The 12013-nt window shown below is 48.1% G+C and overlaps 1 protein-coding gene across 1 annotated transcript; it reads left to right on the top strand.

The window, feature by feature from the left end:
* Nucleotides 1-6070: 6070 nt before the first annotated feature.
* Nucleotides 6071-11947, top strand: LOC310947972 (high affinity choline transporter 1-like; the record flags this gene model as incomplete). The annotated part of the gene is made up of 8 exons (XM_083914962.1): nt 6071-6254; nt 6477-6590; nt 7849-8004; nt 8561-8709; nt 9302-9445; nt 10874-11027; nt 11095-11312; nt 11390-11947. 8 exons carry the CDS (start codon nt 6071-6073, stop codon nt 11945-11947), a joined length of 1677 nt encoding a protein of 558 aa, XP_083771088.1.
* Nucleotides 11948-12013: the final 66 nt, after the last annotated feature.

The raw sequence follows: 12013 nt of genomic DNA, 5'->3' as shown, positions 1-12013 counted from the left end.
AAGAGATTACTTTCTGTCTCTCTGCGTTGAGTTAATGCAGTGAATAGGATGAATTTTCACGTTCTGTTAGGTATTCATGAGAAAAACAACGATTATAAATATATATTTAAGTGCAAATTAATCACACGAAAGGCCTTTATACAGTTGACTCATATTGGGTCTTGTTACAATATGTTACACACCCTTAGAAAAAGTGTGCCGTTTTAATAATGTGTGTGCATCACGGGTGCGCTCCGGTAGTAAATAACACAGCATAACACCCCTGGTTATTCGTGAATGAGGCCCCGATGAAATACAGCATCAATGAGACTGGTATCATTCGTAAACTTGACTGAACATTTATTCTTCATAGATCAACACATAGTTATTTAGATGGCTTTGATTAGGCCCAATGCTGTGAGGGCACAGTTTGGCTCCGAATCACAGAACGTGTGGTCACTGTATGGGCTGACTCAGAGGTCGACACCTGGTCTCCCTCCTCCCTCTCCCCGGCACAGCTCTCCTCTCTGCCCCTCTCTCACCTGCAGACTGACTCCCTCCTCTCTGCTCCTCTCTCATCTGCAGACTGACTCCCTCCTCTCTGCTCCTCTCTCATCTGCAGACTGACTCCCTCCTCTCTCATCTGCAGACTGACTCTCTCCTCTCTGCCCCTCTCTCATCTGCAGACTGACTCCCTCCTCTCTGCCTCTCTCTCATCTGCAGACTGACTCCCTCCTCTCTGCCCCTCTCTCATCTGCAGACTGACTCCCTCCTCTCTGCCCATCTCTCATCTGCAGACTGACTCCCTCCTCTCTGCCTGTCTCTCATCTGCAGACTGACTCCCTCCTCTCTGCTCCTCTCATCAGCAGACTGACTCCCTACTCTCTGCCCCTCTCTCATCTGCAGACTGACTCCCTCCTCTCTGCCCATCTCTCATCTGCAGACTGACTCCCTCCTCTCTGCCTCTCTCTCATCTGCAGACTGACTCCCTCCTCTCTCATCTGCAGACTGACTCCCTCCTCTCTGCCCTCTCTCATCTGCAGACTGACTCCCTCCTCTCTGCCCCTCTCTCATCTGCAGACTGACTCTCTCCTCTCTGCCCCTCTCTCATCTGCAGACTGACTCCCTCCTCTCTGCTCCTCTCTCATCTGTAGGCTGACTCCCTCCTCTCTGCCCCTCTCTCATCTGCAGACTGACTCCCTCCCTCTCTGCTCCTCTCATCTGCAGACTGACCCCCTCCTCTCTGCCTCTCTCTCTCATCTGCAGACTGACTCCCTCCTCTCTGCCTCTCTCTCATCTGCAGACTGACTCCCTCCTCTCTGCTCCTCTCATCAGCAGACTGACTCCCTCCTCTCTGCTCCTCTCATCTGCAGACTGACTCCCTCCTCTCTGCTCCTCTCATCAGCAGACTGACCCCCTCCTCTCTGCCTCTCTCTCTCATCTGCAGACTGACTCCCTCCTCTCTCATCTGCAGACTGACTCCCTCCTCTCTGCCCCTCTCTCATCTGCAGACTGACTCCCTCCTCTCTGCCCCTCTCTCATCTGCAGACTGACTCCCTCCTCTCTGCTCCTCTCTCACCTGCAGACTGACTCTCTCCTCTCTGCCCCTCTCTCATCTGCAGACTGACTCCCTCCTCTCTGACCCTCTCTCATCTGCAGACTGACTCCCTCTTCTCTGCCCCTCTCTCATCTGCAGACTGACTCCCTCCTCTCTGCCTCTCTCTCATCTGCAGACTGACTCCCTCCTCTCTGCCCCTCTCTCATCTGCAGACTGACTCCCTCCTCTCTGCCCATCTCTCATCTGCAGACTGACTCCCTCCTCTCTGCCTGTCTCTCATCTGCAGACTGACTCCCTCCTCTCTGCTCCTCTCATCAGCAGACTGACTCCCTCCTCTCTGCCCATCTCTCATCTGCAGACTGACTCCCTCCTCTCTGCCTCTCTCTCATCTGCAGACTGACTCCCTCCTCTCTCATCTGCAGACTGACTCCCTCCTCTCTGCCCATCTCTCATCTGCAGACTGACTCCCTCCTCTCTGCCTCTCTCTCATCTGCAGACTGACTCCCTCCTCTCTCATCTGCAGACTGACTCTCTCCTCTCTGCCCCTCTCTCATCTGCAGACTGACTCCCTCCTCTCTGCCCCTCTCTCATCTGCACACTGACTCTCTCCTCTCTGCCCCTCTCTCATCTGCAGACTGTCTCCCTCCTCTCTGCTCCTCTCTCATCTGTAGGCTGACTCCCTCCTCTCTGCCCCTCTCTCATCTGTAGACTGACTCCCTCCTCTCTGCTCCTCTCTCATCTGCAGACTGACTCTCTCCTCTCTGCCTCTCTCTCATCTGTAGACTGACTCCCTCCTCTCTGCCCATCTCTCATCTGCAGACTGACTCCCTCCTCTCCGCCTCTCTCTCATCTGAAGACTGACTCCCTCCTCTCTCATCTGCAGACTGACTCTCTCCTCTCTGCCCCTCTCTCATCTGCAGACTGACTCTCTCCTCTCCTGCCCCTCTTTCATCTGCAGACTGACTCCCTCCTCTCTGCCCTTCTCTCATCTGCAGACTGACTCCCTCCTCTCTGCCCCTCTCTCATCTGCAGACTGACTCCCTCCTCTCTGCTCCTCTCTCACCTGCAGACTGACTCCCTCCTCTCTGCCCCTCTCTCATCTGCAGACTGACTCTCTCCTCTCTGCCCCTCTCTCATCTGCAGACTGACTCCCTCCTCTCTGCTCCTCTCTCATCTGTAGGCTGACTCCCTCCTCTCTGCCCCTCTCTCATCTGTAGACTGACTCCCTCCTCTCTGCTCCTCTCTCATCTGCAGACTGACTCTCTCCTCTCTGCCTCTCTCTCATCTGCAGACTGACTCCCTCCTCTCTGCTCCTCTCTCATCTGCAGACTGACTCCCTCCTCTCTGCTCCTCTCTCATCTGTAGGCTGACTCCCTCCTCTCTGCCCCTCTCTCATCTGTAGACTGACTCCCTCCTCTCTGCTCCTCTCTCATCTGCAGACTGACTCTCTCCTCTCTGCCTCTCTCTCATCTGCAGACTGACTCCCTCCTCTCTCATCTGCAGACTGACTCTCTCCTCTCTGCCCCTCTCTCATCTGCAGACTGACTCTCTCCTCTCCTGCCCCTCTCTCATCTGCAGACGGACTCCCTCCTCTCTGCCCCTCTCTCATCTGCAGACTGACTCCCTCTCTGCTCCTCTCTCACCTGCAGACTGACTCCCTCCTCTCTGCCCCTCTCTCATCTGCAGACTGACTCCCTCCTCTCTGCCTCTCTCTCATCTGCAGACTGACTCCCTCCTCTCTCATCTGCAGACTGACTCTCTCCTCTCTGCCCCTCTCTCATCTGCAGACTGACTCTCTCTCTCCTGCCCCTCTTTCATCTGCAGACTGACTCTTCCCCTCCCCTGCCCCTCTTTCATCTGCAGACTGACTTTTACATACTAGATTTCCCTTTGTTCCGTTTTGTCGTTCCTCTTTATAAGGATTCAAGATCGGCTGCTTTTTTGGGTCAGCGTGAATACTGTTAAACAATGTGTAAATGGTAAATGGATCTAGATCACACTATGACTACACCCTCTAGAATCTGGTTTTGCTGGTTTAAAAATTCCGTAAGTTTCCTTCACACTGCCTCCATGAGGTAGTTGGAGCCACACTCAGACCGTCAGTCAGTCAGTGCACAATGAGTCTGGACATCCCAGGATTGGTGGTGATGGTGGCCTTCTACCTGCTTGTGCTGGGCACCGGCATCTGGGCCTCAATGAAGACTGACTCCCTCCTCTCTGCTCCTCTCATCAGCAGACTGACTCCCTCCTCTCTGCTCCTCTCATCTGCAGACTGACTCCCTCCTCTCTGCTCCTCTCATCAGCAGACTGACTCCCTCCTCTCTGCCTCTCTCTCATCTGCAGACTGACTCCCTCCTCTCTCATCTGCAGACTGACTCTCTCCTCTCTGCCCCTCTCTCATCTGCAGACTGACTCCCTCCTCTCTGCCCCTCTCTCATCTGCAGACTGACTCCCTCCTCTCTGCTCCTCTCTCACCTGCAGACTGACTCTCTCCTCTCTGCCCCTCTCTCATCTGCAGACTGACTCCCTCCTCTCTGACCCTCTCTCATCTGCAGACTGACTCCCTCCTCTCTGCCCCTCTCTCATCTGCAGACTGACTCCCTCCTCTCTGCCTCTCTCTCATCTGCAGACTGACTCCCTCCTCTCTGCCCCTCTCATCAGCAGACTGACTCCCTCCTCTCTGCCTGTCTCTCATCTGCAGACTGACTCCCTCCTCTCTGCTCCTCTCATCAGCAGACTGACTCCCTCCTCTCTGCCCATCTCTCATCTGCAGACTGACTCCCTCCTCTCTGCCTCTCTCTCATCTGCAGACTGACTCCCTCCTCTCTCATCTGCAGACTGACTCCCTCCTCTCTGCCCATCTCTCATCTGCAGACTGACTCCCTCCTCTCTGCCTCTCTCTCATCTGCAGACTGACTCCCTCCTCTCTCATCTGCAGACTGACTCTCTCCTCTCTGCCCCTCTCTCATCTGCAGACTGACTCCCTCCTCTCTGCCCCTCTCTCATCTGCACACTGACTCTCTCCTCTCTGCCCCTCTCTCATCTGCAGACTGACTCCCTCCTCTCTGCTCCTCTCTCATCTGTAGGCTGACTCCCTCCTCTCTGCCCCTCTCTCATCTGTAGACTGACTCCCTCCTCTCTGCTCCTCTCTCATCTGCAGACTGACTCTCTCCTCTCTGCCTCTCTCTCATCTGTAGACTGACTCCCTCCTCTCTGCCCATCTCTCATCTGCAGACTGACTCCCTCCTCTCCGCCTCTCTCTCATCTGAAGACTGACTCCCTCCTCTCTCATCTGCAGACTGACTCTCTCCTCTCTGCCCCTCTCTCATCTGCAGGCTGACTCTCTCCTCTCCTGCCCCTCTTTCATCTGCAGACTGACTCCCTCCTCTCTGCCCCTCTCTCATCTGCAGACTGACTCCCTCCTCTCTGCCCCTCTCTCATCTGCAGACTGACTCCCTCCTCTCTGCTCCTCTCTCACCTGCAGACTGACTCCCTCCTCTCTGCCCTTCTCTCATCTGCAGACTGACTCTCTCCTCTCTGCCCCTCTCTCATCTGCAGACTGACTCCCTCCTCTCTGCTCCTCTCTCATCTGTAGGCTGACTCCCTCCTCTCTGCCCCTCTCTCATCTGTAGACTGACTCCCTCCTCTCTGCTCCTCTCTCATCTGCAGACTGACTCTCTCCTCTCTGCCTCTCTCTCATCTGCAGACTGACTCCCTCCTCTCTGCTCCTCTCTCATCTGCAGACTGACTCCCTCCTCTCTGCTCCTCTCTCATCTGTGGGCTGACTCCCTCCTCTCTGCCCCTCTCTCATCTGTAGACTGACTCCCTCCTCTCTGCTCCTCTCTCATCTGCAGACTGACTCTCTCCTCTCTGCCTCTCTCTCATCTGCAGACTGACTCCCTCCTCTCTCATCTGCAGACTGACTCTCTCCTCTCTGCCCCTCTCTCATCTGCAGACTGACTCTCTCCTCTCCTGCCCCTCTCTCATCTGCAGACGGACTCCCTCCTCTCTGCCCCTCTCTCATCTGCAGACTGACTCCCTCTCTGCTCCTCTCTCACCTGCAGACTGACTCCCTCCTCTCTGCCCCTCTCTCATCTGCAGACTGACTCCCTCCTCTCTGCCTCTCTCTCATCTGCAGACTGACTCCCTCCTCTCTCATCTGCAGACTGACTCTCTCCTCTCTGCCCCTCTCTCATCTGCAGACTGACTCTCTCCTCTCCTGCCCCTCTTTTATCTGCAGACTGACTCTTCCCCTCCCCTGCCCCTCTTTCATCTGCAGACTGACTTTTACATACTAGATTTCCCTTTGTTCCGTTTTGTCGTTCCTCTTTATAAGGATTCAAAATCGGCTGCTTTTTTGGGTCAGCGTGAATACTGTTAAACAATGTGTAAATGGTAAATGGATCTAGATCACACTATGACTACACCCTCTAGAATCTGGTTTTGCTGGTTTAAAAATTCCCTAAGTTTCCTTCACACTGCCTCCATGAGGTAGTTGGAGCCACACTCAGACCGTCAGTCAGTCAGTGCACAATGAGTCTCGACATCCCAGGGTTGGTGGTGATGGTGGCCTTCTACCTGCTTGTGCTGGGCACCGGCATCTGGGCCTCCATGAAGACAAAGCGGCTGCAAAAGAGCAGCCAGGTGGACCAGACAGAACTCACCCTGCTTGGCAACAGAGGGATCAGTCTGGTGGTGGGAGTCTTTACCATGACAGGTGAGTTCAAGTCACACTATTTATGTGCATTTGTGTATACAATGCTGGGGCAAAAATACCGTGTATCTATAACTGTTAATAAAATGATAAACGATTTAGGTGGTGTCCCCCTTTTAAGCTATCATTGCAATGAGCTGTAGACGACAGCGAAACTGGTACTGTTTTCACCTTGTGTGTGTGTGTATGTGTGTGTGTGTGTGTGTCTGTGTACACTTTCTCCAGCTACATTTGTAGGAGGGGGCTTCATTGTTGGTCTGACAGAGATAGTTTACACTCCAACCATGGGACTGGCCTGGGCTCTCTTGCCACAAACAGCAGCCCTGTCTTTCATTGTAGGTAAGACATCTTAAGAATGTTGCGTGTATGTCTTTCCAAAAATCCCACATCACGTTATTTTCCCAGTTAGGGTACAAAGGGTGGACAGGTCTACCTTGTAAGACGCCTGAGACTATCACTACAATAATAGTCGCACCGTGCGCATGTCAAATCAGCATGTTAAAGAAACTAACATGTATTCCAGTGTCAGTGCTGGCATTACAGGACAATCAAAAACATTCTCACTCTTCTCTCATCTTCATCCGCTTATCCGGGGTCGGGTCGCGGGGGCAGCAACTCTAGCATGGGACCCCAAACTTCCCTTTCCCGGGCCACATTAACCAGCTCTAACTGGGTGGTCCCATGGCGTTCCCAGGCCAGTGTGGAGATATATAACTTCCCTGGATCTTCCCCAAGGCCTCCTCCCAGCTGGATGTGCCTGGAACACCTCCCTAGGGAGGCGCCCAACCACCTCAACTGACTCCTTTCAATGCAAAATCACATATGAGAATCTAATATTAAAAGAAACCCTCTACAATATATACAATTATTATTTATTAAAAATATAATAAATTATTTTTTTTAAGTTCTTTAAAATAAAATCAACTTTTCATTGATTCATTGTCATGTGCACAACATTTACAACAAGCAGTTGTCGGGTAAGAAAATATATGCTTCCAGGCTCCTTCCAGTGATGCTCGATCAATATCTTTAAAAAAAAAAAGAAAATCACGCAAGCAAAAACAAAATGGGGATATTAGTCATAATGGTACAGTATAGGGCTAAAATATAATAAAATACAAATAGATAGATAATATCTAAATTGGTGTAGACAGTATTTGCAAATAGAGAAACACAATGTATGGGTATGTAGTAAATGCATAACGATAAGTAATAAATATAAATACATTGTGTAAGATTATAAGTGACAGTTTAATGGAAGTGGAAGTGATGATCAAACTATTACAGCGTGGTCTCTACCACTCATAAAATTTTCTCTTACCTAAGAGCAAAAATAAGGAAAAAACAACCACTTTCAGCATGAGGCCCAATAACTATTGGGCCGATGTTCTTGATTTATCCTGAGGAAAATTCCTGTACAGCATTTGTTTTGACAGGAATAAAAAAAAAAACCCAGCCTATCTCCGGCTTCTGCATCAATTTTTTTATTTGTTATTTTTTTAAACTGTCCATCGTGAGTCTGAAAATGTAACAGCAGAACAATGCCTAATCAGTGGAAAACTCTTTGTAACAGACAAAGTGTCTCCCTTTTGTTAAGGTGGACTTGTCTTCGCCAAGACGATGAGAGACAAAAAATATGTGACGATGATTGACCCGTTCCAGATCAAGTATGGACATGTAATAAGTGGAGTTCTGTCCGTGGTACTGCTGATATCTGAGATAATCTGGGTTACAGGAACTCTTGTTGGCCTAGGTAAGTCACAATGATGTGAGGTTTCTCTAAAATTCATATTTTGCAATAATAATATTTGTACTATACATTGTTTACTTAGGATTTCCAGGAAAATAATATCCATTTGAATTTAAACGTGGTAAAAACCTGACTTTAACCTGCTAATAATAAACAAACAAGCATGGTATAGAGTCAACGTTCTTTACTAGGAGGAAACTGGCAGCAAATTATATTTGAGCCGGTATAATAATCCCAAGAGTATCACCATGTGTTATGATAGAAACCTGTCAAGTAGATTGCGATTGTAGACTTGACAGTTGAAGCGCTCCATCTGAAAAAACAAAACAAAAGAAAAAACATGTCAAAGATTTGAAGTCGTCTGTCAAGTATTACCGGTGAAACTATCATGAAATACTATGAAACCGCTATGGAAACGGTTTAAAAAAGAATCAACAAATTAAGTTAAAATCATCTATCAAAACTTAATTTACCTGGTAAGCGCACTGAGTGAATAACTAACTAAACGGAATGAACAATTATAGAAATGTGTATCCGTCTGCGTGTGTTACTTTTATAGGTTCAACAATGACTGTGATCCTGGGTCTGTCCTATGCCATTTGCATTTGGTGTTCTGCCACAGTAGCAATAATCTACACACTGCTGGGAGGTCTTTTCTCTGTAGCCTACACAGACATCATACAGCTTAGCCTCATTTTCTTCAGTATGGTGAGTTACGCTACTCTTACATAATATTACATAATTCCTTCTCTAGAGACTACTTGGCCCTATTCTGATAGTCATGGTGGTGTGTTGAAGTGTAAGAATGTTTTCTTGACGTGCATACCTTCATTTGTCTGTTTTCGTTTGCTTCTTCGGTCTTTTTCTTGTTGAGGTGTTAGTAATTGTGCAGAATAACGTAAACTGCCTTTTGTTTTACAAGTGTTATTCATGCATACTGAGTTACGTGCGTGCATGCAGTAAGAACTGTTTTCTCTCCGCGGTCCAACAAACACACTGAAACTACACAACCGTGTCCATTTATCACTCTACTGTGTGACGTGACCCGTCACCATAAAGTTACTGCCACAGCTTGTGACGTCATTTACCAAGACATGAAACTAAATTAAGCTTTCAGAAAAAAAACCCAAAATAAAACCCCTCATTTGGCCCGAACACATTCCAAAAGTTGTTGTTTTTTTACGAGACAATTCAACACACCTGCAAAGCCTTTAAACATCTGCTCATCACACCTACAGTACATATCTACAGTACTTATCAGTGAAACATTCATATTAGTGGTCTGTGTCTTTTCCTGCAGTGGTTATGTGTCCCCTTCATCCTTATGAACCCCCATTCAGCTGACATCAACAAGATTGCTTTCAACTTCACCAACATGCCTCCCTGGATTGGTACAGTGGATAAAGAAAGAGCATGGCGGTGGATTGATTATGTCTTATTTTTGGTAAGAACTACATTCTGACATTTCCTGGTAGCAAAAGCACACGAGTAAATACTGAAAGGAATGATGGCTAAAAGACATTTAGCTTCTTCAGTTTCAGGGTCATACTGACTTTGATTCCTGGCACAAAGAGTCTTTGTTCCAATTATTAGTAACACCTGAGCTTCAACTTCTATAAAAGGTATAGTTACATAAGGTGGCTGATGAAATTAACCCTTATTCTTCCCTGAAAACTATGCAGTGTCATAGTTCTGGTGCAGGTGTTAAATAACTATTGATCAGAGTGACCACAAACTAGTGATGCTACAGTTTTTAGTTTGGTAGTTTGACAATGTAGTTAAAATAGTGATGAAACATGCTATATGAACAACCTCTCCGTACTGGACTGGGTTAAGACTGAACCCAAAGTGTGTAAAGAAGTCAGTTTAATTTGGTTTGTGGGAAGTTTTTTGCAGCAGGAGTTGGGCCTCTTGTACAGCTACAGGGCAGAGTGAATGCAAATTTTTATTTGAACCTCCTTCAGAAACATGCGATACCTCCACTGCAGTTGTCTCCCAATCAGATCAAGACACTTCCCTGTCACACTGCAAAATAGGTTACACAGTTCCTCGAAGGTAAGAATATTGAAACAATGAAATGGCCCGTCCAGAGACCAGATCTAAACCCCATAGAGAATCTCTCGAAAATCCTCGGCAACAAAGTAATGTCTAAGAAACCCACTACAGTTACCGAACTGTTGAAGAGACTGAAGAAGAATGGACCAAGATCAAACCAGAGCAGTGTGAGAAACTCGTGATGTCCTGTGGGCGCCGACACAGCGGATATTCTATCAAACTCTGAACAATAAAAAATAACAGTATTTCAGGATAAATCAAGTATTTATAATTTGTTCTTCCGTTTTTATCTCCACTATAGATTGCATAAAATGATGGACAGCTTGACACACCAAAGCATCAGCAGCATCAGTTTTCAATCATGCTGATGTTTGTGTGTTCATTTTTCTGGCACATTTGGTTTTAATTAGTTATTTAAAGCTATAAAAACAGGGTGATTGACAGCTGGGATCATCTGGAATATGGTCCAGCGGGTGTGTGGAGGGGACTTTGATGACGTGACACTACAGTCCAGTCCCTACTACGCATACTCTGGTCGCAAAAGTGCAACACAACAGCGCCTGTATCGGGGATATTTTTCCCTTTTGTGCAGTGGGTGGAAGAGGAGCCACATCGTCCATAAACAGTCTATGAAACCTTCCTATCAGCCAAAAAAACATTGGGATACAGGAGAGTATACCCACTTCCTCCGCAGTCAACTATTAGTTCCCTCACCTCATCAACTACCACTACACACAAGACTTATTTCCAGTGTGGTCCTATTCCTGGTCACCTGACAATGGTGAGTCTAACAGGGGTTTTGTTTGTTTTTTCTAAGAGTTTTGGTAACCTTGGATATCAGGGCTTCTACCAGAGGATCCTGTCCTCGACCTCGTCGGCCACAGCCAAGATAACCTGCTTAATCGCAGCTCCCATCATCATCATACTCGGAATCCCGTCCATACTGATTGGAGCAGTCGCAGCATCAACAGGTACAGCAATAACATTAAATAGAAACAATGATGAGACTACTCATTCATGCTACGTTTTTGGTTTCAGACTGGAACGCAACCGGGTACGGCTCCCTGTCCCCTTACGAGCGTGGAGAGGCCGGTCTTATTCTGCCTATCGCCTTACGGCACCTCACCCCAAACTTCATTTCCATCATCTGTATCGCGGCTATAGCCGCTGCCGTGATGTCATCAGCAGACTCATCATTATTGTCAGCCGCCACCATCTTCACATCCAACATCTATAAGAACATCCTGCGGCCCAAGGTAAGAGGACACCTGAGGGGAAGAACACTTTTTTTTTTTTGGTTCTGTTTGAGCTTACAGGTTTTTTTCCCCTGCAGGCATCTGATAGGGAGCTCCAGTGGGTGATCCGTGCCACCGTGGTGGTGGTGGGCTTGGCTGGCACAGCACTCACCTTCTTAAACAGCAGCATTATGGTGTTCTGGATACTGGGCTCAAGCATAACCTATATCATCATGTTCCCTCAACTCGTATGCGTCCTCTTCTTTGACATCTCCAATGGCTATGGCTCCGTCATTGGCTTGCTATTTGGAGTGTTATTGAGATTGCTGAGCGGCGAGCCTTCGGTAGGGTTGCCTATTATTCTCCAATTCCCAGGTTGCACTCTTGAAGACGGCATATATGTCCAACGCGCTCCTGTTCAGACTATCTGCATGTTGTCCAACATGTTTGCCACTTTGCTGTTCTCCTACCTGGCCTCCGTGCTCTTCAATAAAGGACTGATTGTGGAGAGGTGGGACGTATTTAAGGTGAAAACCCACAAACCGCCACAGAACCGAATGCAAATGAGCAGCGGCTCCACCAAAACAGACGAGAGGGAGAAACCTGAAGTTCAGAATGAGACTGAGTTAATGTTGACCCCAAATCAGCAGGATTGAAAGAGAAATGATAAAGGGATGCTAACATGTTTTGTATGGTGCTATATAATTGTGTCTTAATACTTC

The sequence above is a fragment of the Echiichthys vipera genome, assembly GCF_963691815.1.
Source record: "Echiichthys vipera genome assembly, chromosome: 6".
Lineage (NCBI taxonomy): Eukaryota > Metazoa > Chordata > Actinopteri > Perciformes > Trachinidae > Echiichthys > Echiichthys vipera.
Note: the sequence above shows the minus strand (reverse complement) of the source record. Positions and strands in the feature narration are given on the sequence as shown.